Source organism: Phocoena phocoena, chromosome 1 (assembly GCF_963924675.1).
Source record: "Phocoena phocoena chromosome 1, mPhoPho1.1, whole genome shotgun sequence".
NCBI classification, from domain to species: domain Eukaryota; kingdom Metazoa; phylum Chordata; class Mammalia; order Artiodactyla; family Phocoenidae; genus Phocoena; species Phocoena phocoena.
Genome location: NC_089219.1, coordinates 22292925 through 22315547, shown reverse-complemented (window position 1 = coordinate 22315547; position 22623 = coordinate 22292925). Strand labels below are relative to the sequence as shown.

The window sequence follows — 22623 nt, the reverse complement described above, 5'->3', positions numbered from 1 at the left end:
ACTAACAGGTGGGCTTGGCACAGATGGTACAGGCGTTACCTAAAACAATCCAGGACTTTTGGTCTAGATTAAGCTGGCCCCAACACGTCTCTCAATGGGCCACTTCCTCCCCAGTCTGAATAATGAACTCTGCCTAGCCACCAGACTGGAAGCAAGTTTGTTGGGGGAAGGGAATACCTGAAAGCCGATAATTGCCCACCATTTGGCACCATTCCTGCAGGGAGTCCACGCACTCTGACCTCAAGAGAACCTTAAGGAGTAATGTGCCTGTCACCTAAGAAGTTGGTTTTAGTAACTTAACTTTGGTGGTTAATCCTTAATCTCCAGGAGTGTAGACAACCCCACCTGGGTAAATGATTATTGTTCAAAGATAAACTGGAACCTCATTCATCCCTCTTCTAACAACTGGTCCCTTCATTTTCAAACTCAAATGGCTCAAATGAAGGCAGCAGTATCCCAGGAAATATTCATAATTTCAGGAAACAGTTGATTACTAAAATCTTACAAATTTCAAAAAAGGTAAAAGTTCTTGAAGTAATCTTTTTTTAAAAAAGGAGTCTCTTAGCTCCCTCACAAAGCCCACTCTGGCTTGTGCCTTGTCCTGGCTACATCACGGCGGGGATCTCTGAAGACACTGTGTCCAGGGGCTGCCAGTGGCAGTCCATCAGTGCGTCGTACAGCTCCTCGCTCTGCTCCATGAACTCCTTGTTGGCCTCAGTCACATCCAGCTGTGGCATGGGGTCTGGAAGAGAAGCAAGGATGGGTTCAGGGGGCACAGAGGGGAGAAGCACTCAGCAGCCACAAGAGACAGTACCCTCCTTCCTCGCGTGGGCTGACTGGCACTGCCTTGCAGGCTTTCTGTGAGGATGAAAACAGGGTAATGCACAGTTCACGCTCGAACAGCATGAGTGTGAACCGCGTGGGTCCACTTGTATGCGGATTTTTTCAAGAGTAAATGCTACAGTACTACACTATCCACAGTTGGTTGAATCTGAAGATGTGGAGTAACAGGATAGGGAGGGCTGACTATAGGTTACATGTGGGTTTTTGACTTGTGAGGTTGGTAGGCGCCCCTAACTGTTGAGCTGATCAAGGGTCACCTGTACTCAGAATGTAACACATGTAATTAGAACTCAAATAATGGCGGCTGTTACTCCACATTTATTAAACACTACACATATCTCTAGCTGTCACATGCACCGGATTTTCTGGTGTGGTCCTGTTTTTCAGTTGGGGTTTGGAAAATCTGATCAACAAAATAAGAACAATGAATGTCTAATGAAAGAGCTATGGTCAAATACAGGAGCTGAAACACCAAGTCCTGTATTTTTAAACTCGTCTTTCTTGATTGCAGTAGTGGTATTTGTTCACCAGAAATCATGACAAAATACATAATAGTTTTTTTTTTTAAACCCCTAACAAGTAAACTATCCTTAGGAGGGAATTGAAAATGAACCTCAGCTGCATCCAACTTGGATGAGTCTCACAAATAAAATGCTGAGTATTGAATGAAAGAACCAAGACAGTACATACAGTACAATGGCATTGAAGTTCAAAAACAAGCAAAACCAAACCCTGCTATTTAGGGATGCATATCTATGTGATAAAACTATAAAGAGAAGTTTTGTCCCTACAAAACCCAATACAGTAAGTAGTTTTCCTTAGCGGGGTTGGGGGTTGTGACTGTGGGAATGTTGGCAATGTTTCCACTTGACCTGAAAGAAGGTTTCATGGGCATTTCATCATTACATATCAAACTATACATATTTTATCTACTTTTCCATGCACTTACATTTCACAATTCAAAAAGTTTAAAAGAATCCTCAGTTACTATGACATAACATTTTATGTTTTCCTTTCAGTATTGTTGGTTTAAAATGCACACACCCAGGGCTTCCCTGGTGGCGCAGTGGTTGAGAGTCCGCCTGCCGATGCAGGGGACACGGGTTCGTGCCCCGGTCCGGGAAGGTCCCACATGCCGCGGAGCGGCTGGGACCGTGAGCCACGGCCGCTGAGCCTGCACGTCCGGAGCCTGTGCTCCGCAGCGGGAGAGGCCACAACAGTGAGAGGCCCGCGTACCGCAAAAAACAAAAACAAAAACAAAAATGCACACACCCAGGCCTTCCCTGGTGGTTAAGACTCCGTGCTTCCAAAGCAGGGGGCATGGGTTCGATCCCTGGTTGGGGAAGTTCCGCATGCCTAGGGTGTGGCCATAAATAAATTCATTTAAAAAATGTACACACCCATTCATTAAAACATTTTAAAATTAACTGGAGAAATTAAAGACTTTAATAAAGAAATCCCACGTACTCTGACTGGAAGACAAATACAGATGGTCCTCGACTTAATGATGGTTTAACTCACGATTTTTCAACTTTACGATGGTAAAAAAGTGACACACATTCAGTAGAAACTGAATTTTGATCTTTTCCCGGGCTAGTGATATGTAGTACAATATTCTTGTGACGCTGGGCAGCAGCAGTCACATGATCACGAGGGTAAACAAGTAATACACTGAAACTGTTGTTTTTCACTAGGATTACAGTATACAATAAATTGAGAAAATCAACAGTTTATCATAAAATAGGGTCTGTGTTAGATGATTTTGCCCAACTGTAGGTTAATGTTAAGTGTTCTGAGCCTGTTTAAGCTAGGCTAAACTATGAGGTTCGGTAGGTGTATTAAATGCATTTCTGACTTAATGTTAAGTCGAGGAAGATCTGTATTGTTAAGATGGCAATACTCCCCAAAGTGATCTATAGATTCAATGCAATCCCTATCAAAATCGCAGCTGCCTTTTTTTGCTGTTGCAGAAACTGACAAGCTGATCATTAAATCTGTATGGAAATGCAAGGCACCCAAAATAGCCTAAACAATCTTCAAAGATAAAAGCTACTAGAAAAAAATAGAATTTTTACAACTCAACAAAAAGACAACCCAATTTAAAAATGGGCAAAAGACTTGCATAGACATTTCTCAAAAAAAGATATACACACGGCCGATAAACATACGAAAGTATGCTCAACATCATTAGCCATCAGAGAAGTGCAACTCTAACCATAATGAGACACCACTTCAAAGCCACTAAGATAGCTAAAATGAAAAATAACGACTGTTGGTGAGGATGTGGAGAAACTGGAATGCTCTTATGCTACTGGGAATGGAAATGCTCCAAGCCCTTTTGGAAAAGTTTGGCCATTTCTCAAATGGTTAAAAAGAGTTCACTACATGATCCAGCAATGCACTCCTAGGTATATACCCAAGAGTACTGAAGACTTTTCTATATCCACACAAAAACTTATACACGCATGTTCACAGCAGCATTATTCATAATACCAAAAGTGGAAACAACCCAAATGTCCATCAACAAAATGGATATCCATACAATGGAATATTATTCAACCATAAAAAGAAATGAATGACATGCTACAACATAGATGAATCTTGAAAACACTAAGTGAAAGAAGCCATTCACAAAGGACCACACATCATACATGATTCCATTTATTTAAAATGTCCCGGATTGGTAAATCCAAAGTAGGTGAGTGGTTGCCAGGGAAAGGATATTGGAGAGTGGCTGCTAGGGGTTTCACAGGGTTTCTTCTGGAATTAGTGGTAATGGCTGCAAAACTTTGTGACTATTCTAAAAACTACTGAATTCTACACTTTAAAAGGGTGAATTTTATGTTATGTGAATTATATCCCCCAAAAATAAAAAACAAAAAACCCTAACTGGGATCTTCCTGTATATCCTATTTCAGGACATTTTTCATTGAGAACATTTTCCTATGTCAATATTATTAGAGAAAGACATGATTTAATAAAACAAACAAAAAATCTTAAGAAAAAACTTACCAGACATCCCTGTTGGCGCAGTGGTTAAGAATCCACCTGCCAATACAGGGGACACGGGTTCAAGCCCTGGTCCAGGAAGATCCCACATGCCGCGGAGCAACTAAGCCCGTGTGCCACAACTACTGAAGCCCGCGCACCTAGAGCCCGTGCTCCACAACGAGAAGCCACTGCAATGAGAAGCCCGCGCACCGCAATGAAGAGTAGCCCTCTCTCTGCAACTAGAGAAAGCCCGGGCGCAGCAACTAAGACCCAACGCAGCCAAAAATAAATAAATAATTTTATTAAAACAAACAAAAACCTTACTGTATTTAACAAATCCCCTATTATTAGATATTTATCTGTACTGATATCATTTTGGGACAAAATCACGTAAAATTGATTCAATGGACATGAACATTATAAGAATTCTTTACAGAAACATAGTATATATATATATATTTTTCATAGTATATTTTAATTTGTATTTGATTACTAGTATTAGCAGTGTGATGGTTACATTTTATGTGTCAACTTGGTTAGGTTACTGGTGCCCAGTTTGGTGAAACACCAGTCTAGATGAAGATATTTTGCAGATGTCGTTAACATCAACAAATCAACTGACTTTAAGTAAAGATTACTCTCAATAACATGGGTGGGCCTTAGCCAATCAATTAAAGGCCTTAAACTCAAGGTTTCCCAAAGAAGGAATTCTACTTCTAGGCAGTAACACAGAAATTCTGAGTTTCCAGCTTGCTGGCCCACCTTACAGATTATAAATACGTATATCCTATTGGCTCTGTTTCTCTGGAGAACCTTGACTGACACAAATTATGTTTAAATTCTTTTTTCTTGTGGTTTATAGGCCATTTGTGCTTCTTTTGTATATTTTTTCCCCTTTTTAATATATTTTTTTTGGCTGCAGTGAGTCTTCATTGCTGCGAGCAGACTTTCCCTAGTTGAGGCGAGCGCGCACTACTCATCGTTGCGGTGCGTGGGCTTCTCATTGCGGTGGCTTCTCTTGTTGCGGACCGCGTGCTCTAGGCACGCGGGCTCAGTAGTTGTGGCTCAAGGGCTTAGTTGCTCTGCAGCATGTGGGATCTTCCCGCACCAGAGCTCGAACCTGAGTCCCCTGCACTGGCAGGCGGATTCTTAACCACTGTGCCACCAGGGAAGTCCCTTCTTCTGTAAATTGTTTCCAGTTTTCTCAGCTACTTTTTTTTTTTTTTTTGCGGCACGCAGGCCTCTCACTGCTGTGGCCTCTCCCGTTGCGGAGCACAGGCTCCAGACGCGCAGGCTCAGCGGCCATGGCTCACGGGCCCAGCCGCTCGGTGGCATGTGGGATCCTCCCGGACCGGGGCATGAACCCGTGTCCCCCACATCGGCAGGCGGACTCTCAACCACTGCGCCACCAGGGAAGCCCTCAGCTACTCTTAAGAATCAACCAGTGAGTGCTGAATCAACCAGTCAGTGGTGAATCTTTTCACATAAGCACTGTGTCCGTTTCTGCCACCAGAGGGATATTTCTTTCTCTTGTAATTTTAATCTAAATTATGAGTTGAGGCTTTGAGCACGTACAGCATCTCCATATGGAAACTCTAGTCACTCCACTCAGTGGAGGTATCAGCATATGGGAACAGACTAGCAAAGGGCTCCATCAAGGGCAGGCATTTGTTTTCTTGTTGTTTTTCATTTGTTTGTTTGTTTGGGTTTTTTTTGGCCATGCCACATGGTTTGCAGGATATTAGTTCCCCGACCAGGGACAGAACCCAGGCCATGGCAGTGAAAGCCCCGAGTCCTAACCACTGGACCACCAGAGAATCCCCAAGGGCAGGCATTTGGGTGTGTGGAACTCTATGGACACACGTACAATAAAGCACCCTTCCTCACTCTGGACACTGGACCTGGAGGATGGCCTGTTGAGCCAAGGGACAGATGAAGAAGGATGACAGTCCCTGCGGTGTCCCATCACTGTGGGGCTATTAGGTTGAAATGGGAGGTGTCAGGGAATTCCCTGGTGGTCCAGTGGTTAGGACTCCACGCTTTCACTGCCAAAGGTGCGGGTTCAACACCTGGTGGGGGAAGTAAGATCCCGCAAGCCATGCGAGGTGGCCAAGAAAAAAAAAGGGGAGAAATTATAACTGTGTGGTAAAGAGCATGAAGTCTGGGGCAAGACTGCAGGGGTTCCAAGACAGTCTACCTCTTGCAACTATGCTGACCTTGAACAAGTAATTTAACTTCTCTACCTGTTTTCTCTTCTGTAAAATCAAGATAATTGTGGTACTTACCTCAAAGCTATAGTGAAGGTAAAATGAGTTAATACATGTAAAGTGCTTAGAACAATGCCCTGCATATAGTACAACCTGTTCGCTATTATTAACTACCTAAGCTTCAGTTTTTATTTTCTGTAGAATGGGGTTTATAACAGTACCTACTCATCAAAGTGTTGACAGGCAGCAGTGCCTGGCACAAAATATGTTGGCTATTATTATACTATTAATGGATGAGAAAGAAATAGAAAAATTCTACGGAGTTATACACAAATATTATTACAATCAGGATAATTTCTTTAAAAAGGAGGCAATGCAATGCTTCCTGCAGGACACGGTGAGAGACTGAGGATAGAAAGACAGGGACCCCAGGTTCAACCTTGCTTCTAACTCACTGTGTGACCCTGAGAAGACAGCGAGGATCGCCAGCTCCCCATCCGCCAACTGGAGCTCAATGTCCTGCCCAGTCCATCCCTAGGGTCACTGCTGCCAGAATTAGATGACAGCACATAAGTGAAAGTGCTTTAAAATGCTATGAAGTATATATAATATTCCTATAGGTATAGTTTTTTAAAACATTTTAATGAATTATATGGCATTTCTCCCAATAGATATTAATATGATAATAGCTGCCCCTCCCACTAACAGATTTGCTTTATCCAATAGAAGATGTTTCTTCTGCTGGTCAACAGTTTAATCATTTGTATGAATCCCTCTAAATACATTATTGCGCTCTTGTTCCTCTTAGCAATTTTCCCATTAATATTTAAATAAGCTTACCTCCCAATTTGAAAATAAAAATTAAATTTGAAAAAAAAAATGCTACGAAGTAGACAAGTTTGTTTCTTGCCTGCAGATGTTTCCTTTAAAGGATACTTTGCTTACAGATCACACTTTCCCTATGACCTTCTCTTTCTTTTTTTTTTTTAAAATAAATTTATTTATTTATTATTTTTGGCTGTGTTGGGTCTTTGTTGCTGTGCGCAGGCCTTCTCTAGTTGTGGCAAGCGGGGGCTACTCTTTGCAGTGCACGGGCTTCTCACTGCAGTGGCTTCTCTTGCTGCGGAGCACGGGCTCTAGGCACACAGGCTTCAGTAGTTGTGGCTCACGGGCTCTAGAGCGCAGGCTCAGTAGTTGTGGTGCACGGGCTTAGTTACTCCGTGGCATGTGGGTATTCCTGGACTAGGGCTCGAACCCGTGTCCCCTGCATTGGCAGGTGGATTCTTAACCACTGCGCCACCAGGGAAGCCCCTGACCTTCTCTTAAAGAATAATTCTTAAAACAGACTTAGAAAAAGACTCAAAGTTTAAAATCTATCTGACATAAAGTTTTATTTACTTAGAAATCAATGTCTGATTTTATGACAACTGTTATTTTACTTCTTTAAACCTTAAACCTAACATCTGTTCAGAAGCATGTTGAAAAAAAATCTTGTTTTTTATAATTTTGCAAACCTTAGAGACTCCTTTAAGAAGTACGAATATCTCATTTGAAAAAAAACATTTGTCTGAAGGTTAGCAATTCCTCTGGTTTTCCTTTCTTTTTCTTCTGTTAAATTCAGTAAAAATCATAATAAACTTTTAACTTAAAAAAGTAATAATGGCTATTATTATGCAGAAAAATTAGGGGTGATTTTCAGTTTCTTCATAATACTTTATTGTATTTTTCAAACTTTCAATAACTATTACTTGAGTGAGAAAAACATGTAACTTAAAGATATATGGGAAAAAATTAAAACATGAAATGAAAAAAATGAATTTTACAAACTGTGAAACAAATATAAGGCAATGGTGTCTTTGCTACAGACCTATATCCTGTCAGGGCTCCCTCCCCTGTCAGTTGCTCCCCAGGGTGCTTTGAGATCTGCACTACCCCCTCGGGTGACACTCACATCTTAAGCACTGAGTGAAGGGACTCCTTTCTTACCTTCCAATGCATCATCTCCGACTTCTTCATATGTCTGCCAAGAGACCAGAGAGGTGGGTGAGAAGCATGGTGAAATCCTGGCCCATGACTAGGATGGTTTATTTTTAATAAGAGGAACTAAGCTGCTTCATCTTTCCTTCTGTTTTTTTCTGAAGCCCAAGCTCCCATCCTTACCCATCCCATCCTGGAGAATCGCCCAGGTCTCTACAGGATGATGTAACCCAAGAGGGCCAGACCGGCCAAATCACGGTTACCTGCATGGTGCTCTGGGTATAGCCATACTGGGGATAACTGTAGCTGTAACTGCCTGTGTTCTGGTCATAGCCCCACTGGGCATAGTAGTTCTGGTACTGCTGGTAATACTGGTTGTAGCTGTAACTGTACATTTGACTATATTCCACTGGCTTCACACGGCTCCTTAAATGAAGAAAGAAATAAACAAATAAGCAAACATTTCCATAACACTATATGACCAGGGACTGTTCTGAGTGTTTTACGCAGATTAACTCATTTAATCCCTACAATGGTGCTATGCAGTAAATATACCATTATTCCTATTTTACAGATGAGAAAACTGAGGTACAGAGAGGTTACATCATTTGTCCAAAGTCACACAGCGAATAATAGATTCAAACCCAGGCAGTCTGGTCCCAGAGCCCAGCTTTAAAGATAGGAACTCGCGGGAATTCCCTGGTGGTCGAGTGGTTGGGACTGCACAATTTCACTGCCAAGGGCCTGGGTTCGATCCCTGGTCGGGGAACTGGGATCCCGTGGGCTATGCAGCACGGCCAAACACACACAAATTTTGATGGGAGTTTTCAATGGTTAGGTTTGTCTCTCTTGTCAAACCTTATTAGTACTGACTTTTCCCCTTCTCAAGATCTTAGAGGACTGTTTTTCTGCCAGCCACAAAGGCTCAGGTGAACACAGCCTGGAGGATCTGGATTTATAATGATCCAAGAAGCATTTTAAATTACAAAATATCTTACCACCTTTTCCCCGCAAAAACATAAGAGAAGCGTTTTAGTAGCCTGGAACTGTAGTCAAAGCTACCATTTATGGAGTAGGTACTTGAGATTTGTGCCCATTATTATTTTTTTAAAGATTTATTTATTAATTTATTTTTGGCTGCGTTGGGTCTTAGTTGCGGCACGCGGGATCTTTGTTGAGGCATGCAGGATCTTCCGTTGCGGCGCGCGGGCTCTTTGTTGTGGTGCGTGGGCTTCTCTCTAGTTGTGGTGTGTGGGTTTTCTCTTCTCTAGTTGTGGCGCACAGGTTCCAGGGCATGTGGGCTCTGCAGTTGTGGTGCGCGGGTTCCAGAGTGCGTGGACTCTGTAGTTTGGTGCACGCAGGCTCTAGTTGCTGCACGTGAGCTCAGTAGTTGTGCCGCATGGGCTTAGTCGCCCCGTGGCATGTGGTATCTTATTTCCCTGACCAGGGATCGAACCTGTGTCCTCTGCATTGTAAGGGGGATTCTTTACCATTGGACCACCAGGGAAGTCCCTGTGCCCATTGTTTCTCATACATAGTTTCCTATTCTAAGTCCTGCAAAGCTCTGTGATAGAGCTATTATTTATTATTCCCATTTTACAGATGAGAACACTGAGCCTCTGAAAAGTTAAGTGATTTACCCAAGACTACACAGAGGGATGAAGCCAAATTTAACTCCAAGGCTCACAGTCCTACCACCACACCACTACATACAGCTCCTGCCCTGACAGACTCAAGACCCCTTGCCCGTCCCCAACGTCCTGCATTCACCAATCAGGGCTGAGGCCTAGGGTCAGCAGAAAGCTTTCTTCTCTGATTTCACGGCTATCCCAGCCACTGCTAACCAAAGACAGAATGTCAAACCTGCAAAGGATCCACTGCTTTCAAAAACTTAAAAAACCACGTGTGATGAGCTCTTCCCAAGTTCCTTGTGAGTTTAATGTCTGCCTGGTGAGCAAGACTCAGCCAGAGCAGTTAGACAGACCATATCTGACTTCCTTAGCATCACCTCCTGACGGGGTGGCTTGATGAAGTTTGACGGCCCAGATTCCCTCTCTCCGCCCACTGCCAGGCTGGAAACCGCTAACATTCGCCTCCATGCTACTCTGCACCCCGGCCATGTGTCCAAGGAGTCCACCTCCCTCCTGACATGTTCAGGTCACTGGAGGTACAGTCTCTCTGGCCTGGGTCTGCACACTTCTCTTCTGTTTCTCCACACTCAGCTCTTACAGGCTAACTCTCGAAGGGAACTCTTATCACCTTCAATTCCCAGTGCTTGAGGGCCACTCCCCACAGGCAGGCATCATATACTGACAATGTTCAGTGAAGAAACAGATGTAACAGAACATAAGCTCCCTGCAGAAGGGACTTTGTTTCTCTTGTCTATAGCTACAACTTCAAAGTCTAGGGTGGGGCTGCAGTTGTAGGGACTCATTATGGTTGACTGAATAAATGGTGACACAGCAGAAACAACCAAAATAGTAAACATCAGAGGAACTGCTAGACAGAATATACAATCAAAACAATATCTTGCAGCTATTAAAAACATTACAATGACGACAACTGTGCAACTCAATGGCAAAGTGTGTATAATGAGTAAACTGGGGAAGAAGAAGAGTGAGCACTGTTATTGTAATTTTAAAATGAATAAAGAGGGACTTCCCTGGTGGTCCAGTGGTTAAGAATCCACCATCCAATGCTGGGGACACAGGTTTGATCCCTGGTCGGGGAACTAAGATCCCACATGCCACAGGCAACTAAGCCCTCGCGCTCTAGAGCCTGTGTGCTGCAACTACTGAGCCCGCATGTTCGGGAGCCCATGGGCCACAACTAGAGTGAAGCCTGCGTGCCGCAATGAAGAGCCCAGGAGCCGCAACTAAGATTCGATGAAGCCAAATGAATGAATAAATAAATAAATAAAATATTTTTAAAAAAATGAATAAAGAAATGAATCTACCACATGTAAATTGACCCAAATATATGTAGTGTGTGTGTTTTTACATCTACAACTATATCTATATTTACACATCACAGAAGCTTATGGAGAAGCCTGGAAAGGAACCCAGAAATTATAAGCAGTCATTTTAGAGTAATGAGAACATTCCTTTCTTTTAAATATTTTCTTTAATGTTTTTATATACACAATAGAGCTCAGGGACTTCCCTGGTGGTCCACTGGTTAAGAACTGGTCTTGCAATGCAGGAGAGGCCAGTTCAATCCCTGGTTGGGGCACTAGGATCCCACATGCCACACAGCAACTAAGCCCACATACCACAACTACTGAGCCTGTGTGCCACAAATACAGAGCTCACACGCCGCAACTACTGAGCCTGCATGCCACAACTAGAGATCCCGTGCGCCGCAACTAAGACCTGATGCAGTCAATAAATAAATATTTTAAAAAATATGGCTCAAAACAAATAATATTTGGAGGAGGGGAATCACTCAAGCTGATCTTCCATGTATTAAACATTGTTAAACCGCAAAGAGCCTCCAAATCTTTTGCTGCTTTAAAAAACATGGCCATTTGGAAGTTCTGCCCTAAGAGTGCAGCCACTTTTCTACTTTTAACACGGAGTTTCTCAGCCTTGGCAAAATTGACATTTGGATAGCGGGGGCAGATTGTTCTTTGTCACAGGGGCTGTCCTGTGCACTGTAGGATGTTTAGTAGCATCCCTGGTCTGTATTCATTAGATGCCAGCAGCACCTCTACCCCAGCTGTGATAACTAAATTTGTCTTCAGGTGTTCCAATGACCCCTAGTTCAGAACCATTGCTTGAGCCAAAGGATGGAAGGTTATATGCAGAGAAGAACTGTCTTACATCTGAGTAAAAAACCTGCCTGGAGTCGTACGGAAAGAAGGGTTTTCTGCACAGAGTGACAGGTACAATAGTGATGTACGTATTCTCTTGTGTTTGTATCATTAATTTTTTTGGCCGCACCACGCAGCTTGTGGGAATTCCCTATATCATGTTCCCTATATCATGAATTCTTAGCCACTCCCATAGCAAGGGACACTCATAAGAGGTCTGTAGGTTTCATTGATATAAAAAAGGCTAAAATTGGCTCAAAAGTGTAACTTTCTTCTTTCTGCTCAATTCTTATTAACTGTAAGGATAAATTTTTAACAGCAGCACTACTGGGCAAAGAGCAGGGACATTAACTTTGCAGACCCAAACTGCTCTTCCAGCATCGCTACCAGCGACGTCTGAATGCATCTGCCTCCCCCAGTCATAGCTCTCTCCCCAGCTACGAGCTTCTGGAGGGGCAGGGTTATGCTAGCTCATCTCTAGCACCCAGCCTGGCAAATATCAGGCACTCATTATTTGTGGCCTGAACTGAATCTCCTGGCAGCCTCCCATTCAGCACGTGGACGCCCTGATTATCAACAACAGACGAGGCGTGTGTGGGTGGGGATCAGTCCAGAAGCCCTCCCTGGCCCCCACACCAGCGCGGGACTCACGCTTTAGGGATCGCCACACTCAGACGCACTGGTTTAGACCCCAGTCCAACTGCTCCCTGGCACTCTGTCAGGGCTCGCTTCTGTTCCAGCTCATCTGTGAATTTCACAAAACCATAGCCCCTGCAGAAGAAAAACACACACTATTTGGATCACAAATGTGATGGAGGTAAAGCCTAAGAATGGAAAAGGGGCTGAGAAGGGAGTGAGTCCATCAAACCACATGGGCAGGGCTGAGAGCCCCATGAGCAGAGGGGTGCCACAGAGCCACGTGAGATTCAAGCACTGGAGGATCCCAAGATCTGCAGAATTCCCACTTTCAGTTCATCAGTCTCTTCCATACTGTCCTGACAGGGCTTCTTCCCAAATAGCAGCTTACCTCCCAAGCTACTTGAAAGTATTATTATTATCATTATCATTATGGTAGTAGCAGCAGTAGTAACAGTCATAGAAGGTCATTCAGCAAATATTTACCGAGTATGCTCGGTACTACACGAGGCACTGGGACTCAGCAGTCACAAGCAGATGAGGTTCCTGCTCTCCTGAACTCGTATTCCACTTGGGGGGTAAATGAATGATAACTAACGCTTAATGACCATTTATTATTTCCCAGGCATTGTGCTGAGCATTTCCCCAGGATTATCTCATTAAACTGTCCAACAACTTGATGAAGGGAGTATCCACATCCTACTGAAGACAGAACCAAAGTTCAGAGGGGTTTAATAGCTTGCCCAAAGTCGCAGTAGAAGCGGGATTCAAATTCAAAGCCCAAGCTCATAACTAGTACTCAGATCAAGAAAGAACTTTTCCCGACAAATATTGTATGATCTCACTTATATGTGGAATCTAAAATATGATACAGATGAGCTTATTTACAAAACAGAAACAGACTCACAAACATAGAACACAAACTTATGGTTACCAAAGGTGAAAGGGGGTGGGGGAGGGATAAATTGGAAGTTTGAGATTAGCAGATACAAACTACTATATATAAAATAGATAAACAAGGTCCTACTGTACAGCACAGGAAACTATATAAATATCCTGTAATAAACCATAATGGAAAAGAATATGAAAAAGAATATATATACATATAAACCTTTCCTGAGGTCTTTCCACTTTTAAAGTAACAATAATAAATAAAAGAGGAAACACCTATAAAGCATTTCCTATTGATTCATTTCTATTACATCATTCAATCCTTAAACCACCCCACGAGAGATGCAGAAACTATTAATCAGTCCCGTTTCACAGATGAGGAAACAAGGTCAGAGGTTCAGTAACTTGTCTGCTGCATAATCCCTGGGCAGCACTGAGGCTGGGATTCACACCAGGCAGTTTAGCTCCAGAGCCTGTGCTCTTAACCACAATGCAACAGGGCCTCGTTACCACACCTCCATCTATGAGATAAATGCTGCAACCAACAGGGTAGGCATCAATAAAACGAAGGCCTTACTTAGACACTCCTGTCTGGTCCAAAACCACCTTGCCTCCCCGACAGGAGGGGTAGACTTTGACGAAGAATTCATACAGCATGCCATCATCCACATCTGGGGTCAGGTCCCCCACAAAGAGGGAGTACTCGGGGCTGAGAAGAGAGAACAAAATTCAGAGACAAAGACCAAAACTTTTGTTCTGATGAGCTCTTTTGGCCCATTCTAGGTTAATCTTTTCTGGGCTGCCTTAGGCAACAACACATCTGATGGGTCCTTGACCAGGTCCTAATCTGTTTCACTTGGCAGTCCTGGCAGAAGAGTTACGGAAGGAGTCCCCCGCCCCAAGTCGCTCACCCACTGTATAACGCCTGTCTGGCTTCAAGCATTACATGAGTGCAGACGGGGGCACACGTCAGAGGTGCTCAAAAGATAAAACTAGAGATTCTGTATTCACTGCATATTTTCAATTCAAATGGTGAAAGGCAGAGGGAAAATGAGAACTGAACCTTCTCTCCTCAAGATGTGCTAACATGAAATGCCTCAACTTTTAGGACAGGGGTCAGCAAACTTTTTCTATGAAGGCCATACAGTAAATATTTCAGGCTCTTTGGGGATACCTCTGGTCTCTATTGCTCTTTCTTTGTCTGTTTTCACAATCCTTTAAAAATGTAAAGGGGGGGCTTCCCTGGTGGTCCAGTGCTTAAGACTCCACGCTTCCACCACGGAGGGGCATGGGTTTGATCCCTGTCAGGGAACTAAGATCCCGCATGCCACGTGGCGTGGCATGGCATGGCATGGCATGGCATGGTATGCATGCATACATACATATATAAGTAAATATGTAAAGGGAGTTCCCTGGCAGTCCAGTGGTTAGGACTCCACACTCTCACTGCCAAGGGCCCAGGTTCAATCCCTGGTTGGGGAACTAGGATCCCACAAGCCTCACGGCACAGCCAAAAAAAAAAAAAAGTAAAAACCATCTTTAGCTTGCAGGTGATAACAAAATTAGGCCACAGTTTGCCAACCCCTGTTCTAGAACAATTCTTTAAGAAAAAAAAAAAGCAAACTTTATTATTTTATTTCAAGTTAAAGTCAGAATACACAAAAGGAAAAAGAAAACTAAAATTACCAATAACCCAACCACTCAAAGGTAATCACTAAGAACACTTTGACATATACTTTTGTCTTTTTTCTTTGGCTTTTTCTTTTGAATTTACAAAAATTGGATACGACTTGTTTTGTTCCTAGCATTTTTTTCACTTTTAGCATCTCACCAACATCTTAACATGAGTGTTCTGCTACGGCACATTAATACACACACAGCATTCCAAATAATGAACATATTGTAATTTAAACCCCTTCCCTATTATTAGATTACTTGGGTTTTCCCCCAATTTTGCCCATTATATGTAACACTTCAATGAATACTTTTAAAATTTTTAATGGAGTCTAGTTGATTTATAATGTTGTGCTAGTTTCTGGTGCACAGTGAAGTGAATCAGTTATACATTTACATATCTCCACTCTTTTTTTAGATTCTTTCCCTATATAGGCCATTACAGAGTACTGAGTAGAGTTTCCTGTGCTACACAGTAGGTTTTTATTTGTTATCTATTTATAAATAGTAGTGTGTATATGTCAATCCCAAACTCCCAATTTATCCCTCCCTCCCCTTATCCCCTAGGAACCATAAGTTAGTTTTCTAAGTCTATGGCTCTACTTCTGTTTTGTAAATAAGTTCATCTGTATCCTTTTTTGAGATTCCACAGTGATATCATATGATATCAATGAACACTTTCAAGGCTAACCTTTACACACATCAATGAATAAACTCTGAAAAGCAGAATTACAGGTTCAAAGGGTACAACTCTATCTAAAGCTTTTGATACATTGTTTTAAAGCTTTCAGACAGCAATTTGGAATGCTCAATCAATTTATGCTGCTACAACGGGTTGATTCTTACTGAATAAAATGTCAATACTGTGGGCAGTCATGGGACTAGGGGAGGGACCAAATATAGAGAAGACATGGGCCTTGACAGGAAGCAAACTGGAAGCGTCCACCAATAGGGATGGGAGGGGGTTGACCTTAGGAGGGAGGCAAAGCAGGGCCAAACTCGGCTCCCCATTCTCCTCTTTGGGAGTGACCAGCACAGTGACGCATCTTGTCTCTATCTAGACATTTCCTGGGACTTGAAGCTACCTTGTGGCTACTCTGTACTTACCTGTTATCTGGCTGTTTCCCATAAGTGGCATAGTTCAGTTTAAAACGTTTTGCCTGGAATTCAAAAACAAACAAACTAAAACAGAGAAAGGTGTTTTAAGAGTCAAACAATATTTGAAAAAAACTGAAATAAATTACCTTGGCCAAAATATCTCCCCCTCTCTAAGCCTCAGCTTTTTCTCCTGTATAAAAGGAGGGGGTTGCACGGATGACCGCTAAGAGCACTGCCAGCTCCATGGTTCTATGAGCCCAGGTGTGCCAGCGTGGTGCAGCTGTAAGCTAAGTAACTGTGGGAAGAGCAGAATGTAACTCTCTTGAAAAGTGTCCTCACTGCTGCCAGCCTGTTCTGCTTTCTCAAGCAAGAGGTCTAGAGTTTCAAGTCTTCCGTTATGGAGGCAGCAGTGCAGAGTGAAAAGGGAATGGATTTTAGAGGCAACCAATCTTCAGTTTGCATCCTGGCTCTGCTACTTACTACCTGTGTTGCCTTGGGTAAGTTATTCCGTTTCCCTGTGATTCAGTTTCCTGGTCTGTCAAAGATAACAACGCCTACTGTTTAGGGTTGTTACAGGATTAAATAAAATATACAGTTGGGATTCAATAAATGAGTTATCAATAACGATAAAAATGGTGACATCATCATTATCTCAGTGTCCTTACAGGTGTGGCTCCTGGAAGGGGTTTCCCGTTGATTTTATGCAAACACTTCTCAGCTGTGGCCAAATCTGCGAATTCTACAAAGCAGTAGCCAGCTGGGATCCTGGAAAGAAAACAGAAAAAGGGACTGGTTAAAGATGTGATACCCAGATGAGAGACTGAGTCTGGGCCTGAAGGGAGGAAAAAATCCTTTTCTAATCAGAGCCCATACTATTAATGTTTACTATGCAATCCAATCAAACCTTTAGATCTAATGTCCAGTTTATAGGAAATATTAGGAACAGAACAAGTAAAACACCACCACAAGGAAACAAACAAATCCAGAATGCAGGACCAGAATCTAGAATGTAGAACCTTATGTAAGGCAATCTTACGTCTTTAAAAAGTCAGTGTTCTCAGAAAAGAAAGAAGTGGGCTTTTCTACATGAAAAAGAGACAAAAGAAGTAAATGCAATACAGGATCTGATCTCTGACTGGATCCTAATTCATTAAAAAAAAAAAAGGTATAAAAGGTATTCTGGGGACAATCATAAAAATTTAAATGTAGACTGGCCATTATGTGGTATTAGGGAATCATTAATTTTGTGAGTGTGATATGAGCATTGTTGGTATGTAACAGAATGTCCAGTTATTGGCAATGTATATTCAAATATTTAGCAGTGAAATGTCATAATGCCTGTAATTTACTTTCATATGGTTCAGCAAAAAAAAAATATTTACCTATCTAAATCTATCTTTATAGACAGGTAGATAAGAAAAATATGGCAACATATTAACAATTTTTGAAATTAGGTGTTGAGGGACTTCCCTGCACAGTGGTTAAGAATCTGCCTGCCAGTGCAGGGGACATGGGTTCGAGCCCTGGTCCGGGAAGATCCCACATGCCACGGAGTGCGTAAGCCCATGCATCACAACTATGGAGCCCACATGCCACAGTTACTGAAGCCCGCACGCCTACAGCCCGTGCTCTGCAACAAGAGAAGCCACCGCAATGAGAAGCCCACGCACCACAACGAAGAGTAGCCCCTGCTCGCTGCAACCAGAGAAAGCCCGCGGCAACAAGGAAGACCCAAGGCAGCCAAAAATAAATAAGTAAATTTACAAAAAAAAAAAGAAAAAGAAATTTGGGGGTGGCTGTATGAGAGTTCATTGTACTCTCCTTTCTACATTTGTTTTAAACTTTTCATAATTTAAAAGGTTTTTTGGATCACCTACCACCGGCCAGGCTGATACAGAGTTGAAGAACATGGTTCCTATTTAGAAACTTGAAATCTATTCGGACAACGTAAATCTATGGACCTTACCTAATTGGGGGATGTCTGTGAGATTCCTAGTGTTCTATTTTTTAAAGCATCACTAAGAGACATATGTAGGAGGATGTGGCTAGATCCTCTGACATCCCTTCCTCCTAAGAGATTTATACTGAAAACAGTTAATTTTCCTCAACTGCCTCCTTAAAGCTATCACCAGTGAAATAAACCAGACTTCTCTGGAACTATGATATTCAGTTCAAATAACCTTCTGGACACCAAGCCAAAAGGTATGGGCAAGGGCAGTACCTGAGCCCAAGGATCTCAGAACACAGTCTATGAGCTCCATAAATGTTGACACTTAGAAGAATGGTGGGCCAACTCTGTGCCTTCTATCTTGTGTGTGCTAGAATCTTAAGGCTCACAGATATAAAGACCACCACCAGTAAGAGCTGAGCATTACTGAGCACTCACTACGGTCCAAGCACTGTGCTAGCCACTTCACATGCACCATCTCATCTAATCCTCACATAACTCTATGAGGGAATGAAACCATTGCTCCTATTTAGATGTGGAGACTGAGATTTAGGATTATACAATATGCCTTAAACCACACAGCTGGCATGTGCCAAAGGCTAGATTTGAATTCAGGATAGTCTGACTACATTCTTTTCAGAACATTTTATTTTGAAGAATTCCAAATATAAAAATTGAAAGAACTGCATAGCAAACACCATATATATATATATATATACCCACCACCTACAATTAACATTTTATTATACTTACTTTATCACATAACTACCCATCCATCCATGCCCCTACCCATTTATCATCCTTATTTTCTGATACATTTCGAAGTAAGTTGCAGATATTGGTATACTTCCTTCAATTACTTTAACATGCTTATTATTAACTAGAGTTCAATGACTGTTTAGTTTTTTCCTTTTAGGGTTAAATTTACATGCAATGAAATGCACAAATTCTTCAAGATGCTGAGTTCTTTCCACCAGATTAATTTTGTGTATTTTAGAACTTTATGTAAATGCGGTAAGGCTTCTTTAATTTAGCATAATGTTTTTAAGATTCTTTCATGTTGTCACTATATTAGTAGTCTGTCCCTTTTTATTGCTAAGTGGTATTTTATTGTATGAATATATCAGTATTTATTTATCTATTTACCTATTCATGGATACTTGGACTGCAGTTTGGGGCCACTGTCCAATGTGCTACGCACATCCTTTTTCAAGTGCTTTTTCTGGTAGATGCATGTTTTCATTTCTCTTGGGTAAATACCTAGGACTAGGGACTTCCCCAGTGGGCCAGTGGTTAAGATTCCCCACTCCCAACGCAGGGGGCCCAGGTTCAATCCCTGGTCAGGGAAATGAAAGAAAAAAAAAAAAAAGAGCCCACATGCCATGATGAAGATCTCACACATGGCAACCAAGACCCAGCACAGCCAAATAAATAAATAGATGTTTTAAATATATATATATATATAAAATACCTAGGACTAGACTTGTTGTGCCATATGGTGGTAGGTGTATTTAAGAAACTGCCAGGGAATTCCCTGGTGGTCCAGTGGTTAGGACTCGATGTTTTCACTGCCAGGGCTCGGGTTCAATCCCCGGTTGGGGCACTAAGATCCTGCAAGCCGTGAGGCATGGCCGGAAAAAAAAAAGAAAAAGAAAAAAGAAAACTGCCAGACACTTGTCCCCAGGGGTCATACCATTTTATAGTCCCACCAGTGATGAGAGACGTGGCTGCTCCACATGACTGCATTCTTATTTTTTTCTTTGTTGAATTTTAAAAATTGTCGTTGAGTATACAAAACATAAAATGTACCATTTTAACCATTTTTAAGTATACAGTTCTGTGGTATTAAGTACATTCACATTGTTTTGCAACCAATCACTATATCCTTCCTTTTTTATTTAAGCTTTAATTTTATTTATTCTTGGCTGCCTTGGGTCTTCGTTGTTGCACACCGGCTTTCTCTAGTTGCGTCGAGCGGGGGCTTGTCTTGTTGCGGAACACGGGCTCTAGGCACGCGGGCTCAGTAGTTGTGGCGCACAAGCTTAGCTGCTCCGCAGCATGTGGGATCTTCCCAGACCAGGGACCCAACCCACGTCCCCTGCATTGGCAGGCGGATTCTTATCCACTGCGCCACCAGGGAAGCCCCCAGTCACTATATTCTTAAGCACTATGCTCTGCTGCATATTATTTTTTCCTGGGTCTTATCTTTTTCCCGTCTTTTCTCAGTTCCTGGTTTCTAATTTACGTTTATTTATTTTACAGTATTCTTATATGCCACTTCAAAGTCTTTGTCATATGACACAGAATGCACATGTAATGTGTCTGTAAATGCCACCATAAAAAATCAGCTAGAGTTTAGTAATCAATGGTACGAAAGGATAATTCCAATTCTTAATAAAGATTAAAATGTGAAAACCTATATCACTGTTTTAAAAAGAATAAAGTATTACAGAATGTATTTTCATGCCAGTAGCCGATTATCGGGGTTTTCTGTCTGCAGGGACAAGAAGAGAAACATTTAGGCCAGCATGCTCTACCAGTCAGAAAATCCGTCCCTGGGTACCGGGGTTCTGAATACACAAAGTACCTGTTCACCAAACAGCCAAAAACCTGGCCACATTTCGTATCTCTCACCTGTATTTTTCAACTATTTGACATTTTAGCAAGCTGCTTTAGTACTTGGCACAGAGTAGATGCTCAATAAACACTGTCAAATTGATAAAGGAATCCTGTTATTTCTAACTAGAGCCCTAAGGAAACCTAAGCTCCTAAGAGAGAAAGAAGAAACTGGAGGCAATAGAGCACTTCTGTCTGAAAGTATTCTCTGCCATTTCGTTTTGTATACTTATTTATTACCTCATTCCCCCATCAGCATGTAGTAAACTCTACGAGAGGAGGGACTACGTCTGGCTAGTTTCAGCCATGTATCCAGGGAATCTAGAACAGCAGCACATAGGTAGCATCTTATTCACATAAGAGTTAAGGGCACTCATGAGCTTTGAGAACAGAGCTGAATTACAGTCCTGGCTTCTCATTTAAAAGCTGTGTAACTTTAAGACAGTTGTTAAGCTTCTCTAATAATGGTACTTAGCTCAGAGGTTTTTGCGACTTTAAAGTGCTTATTACCTAGCAGATCATAATCTGTTTATATTTACCAAGCATATACCATATGCCAGACATCGTTCTAAACGTTGAATGTGAATTAGTGGCACTTAATCCTCACCAGAACTCTATGAGGTAGGTGCTTTTATTATCTCCATTTTTATAGGCAAGGTGAAGAGGGAGAGGTTAAATAACTCGATCAAGGTCACACAGCAGACAGAGCTTTCAAAACCAGTCTGGCTAGAGTCAGCAATACGCTATACGTCCTCTTAACAAGCCCCCAAATGTTTATATCATTACAATAACATTATTAGGGGTGAGAAGCCCCGACTCTTGCGATGTTTACCTTCTCCTGAATGACACTTGCAGCGCGATCTACTGAGGAGACCTGAGGCTGAGACGGAAGGAGAGAACATACCCAGTGAGGCGGTTTCGGATAATTTTGACGCTCATCACGGTCTCCCCCATGGTGGCAAAGGCTCTGGAGATGAAGTTCTCATCCATGTAGGGTTCCAGCTGCGTAAAGACAAGAGCAGAGCGGCTCCAGGCTCCTCATTCCCGCAACCGGAGCCCCTCCCCCTCTGCCCGGGGTTTGCTGCATGCTGCGGGCGGGAGTGGGGTGGGGTGAAGAGGCTTCCGTCTGCGGTGTGATCTGAAGCCTGCGTTCACAGTCCCCGGCCTTCCTTCCCTTCAAATTTACTCCTTTGAGGAAGTCTCCCCTTTGGATTTAGGAACCCCATCCCTCCAGTCCTACAACCACGGGCGCTCTTCAATCCTTGGGATTCCTCTCATTCTATCCGCCCAAAGACCCTCCCTCTTTCCCTGGCGTGAACCCAGGCGGGGCCCCAGGGCCCCTCCCACTCCGAATCAGCCCCTTCACCTAGATGCTGGGACCCGCTTCGGAGTCACCTAAGAGAACTCCCCCGCCCATTCACTTCCACCCTTTTGGGATCCGAGGACCCTCCTCCTCAGTCCCTTTCTCCCTCGTGACACTGAGATTCCTGCTCCGCAGACCCGGGCGGCCGCCCTCACTCACGTCGCCCATCCACAGGCTGGCCGCCATGCCCGAGGCCCCCCCACCAAGGACTTCGCTGGCCACCGAGGCTGGCGCGGACGCCGGACCGCCGAGCCGGAACCTCCACAGAGCATGCGCCTCCGACGCCTTCTGCGCACGCTCCGCAACTCGGCGCCCAGGGCCGCGCCCACGTGCCGCTCGGGGTCTTGCGGGATCCCTGTGGGCGGGTCTCAAGACTGGAGCCTGCGGGATGGGGCGGGGCAGACACTGCCTGGCGTTGGATGGTGGGTGGCGCGGGTGAGGAGCTTTCTCGGGTTTCTTTCTGATTTTATTTAAACACACACGTACATATAAAATTACAGAAGTAATTTTACGCTCGTTGTAAAAAATTGCAAGTATAAGCACTTTTTTTTTTTTAACAAGTGTAAGA

The 22623-nt window shown here is 43.0% G+C and overlaps 1 protein-coding gene across 1 annotated transcript; it reads right to left on the bottom strand.

The window, feature by feature from the left end:
• Positions 1-458: 458 nt before the first annotated feature.
• On the bottom strand, positions 459-22312 carry TRNAU1AP (tRNA selenocysteine 1 associated protein 1). Its single transcript, XM_065887959.1, has 9 exons — positions 22215-22312; positions 21597-21694; positions 16794-16893; positions 16138-16190; positions 13934-14065; positions 12481-12600; positions 8282-8444; positions 8028-8061; positions 459-742 (listed from the first exon to the last, which is right to left on the bottom strand). The coding sequence occupies exons 1-9, from the start codon at positions 22239-22241 to the stop codon at positions 606-608; spliced, it is 864 nt and encodes a 287-aa protein (XP_065744031.1). The 5' UTR covers positions 22242-22312; the 3' UTR covers positions 459-605.
• Positions 22313-22623: the final 311 nt, after the last annotated feature.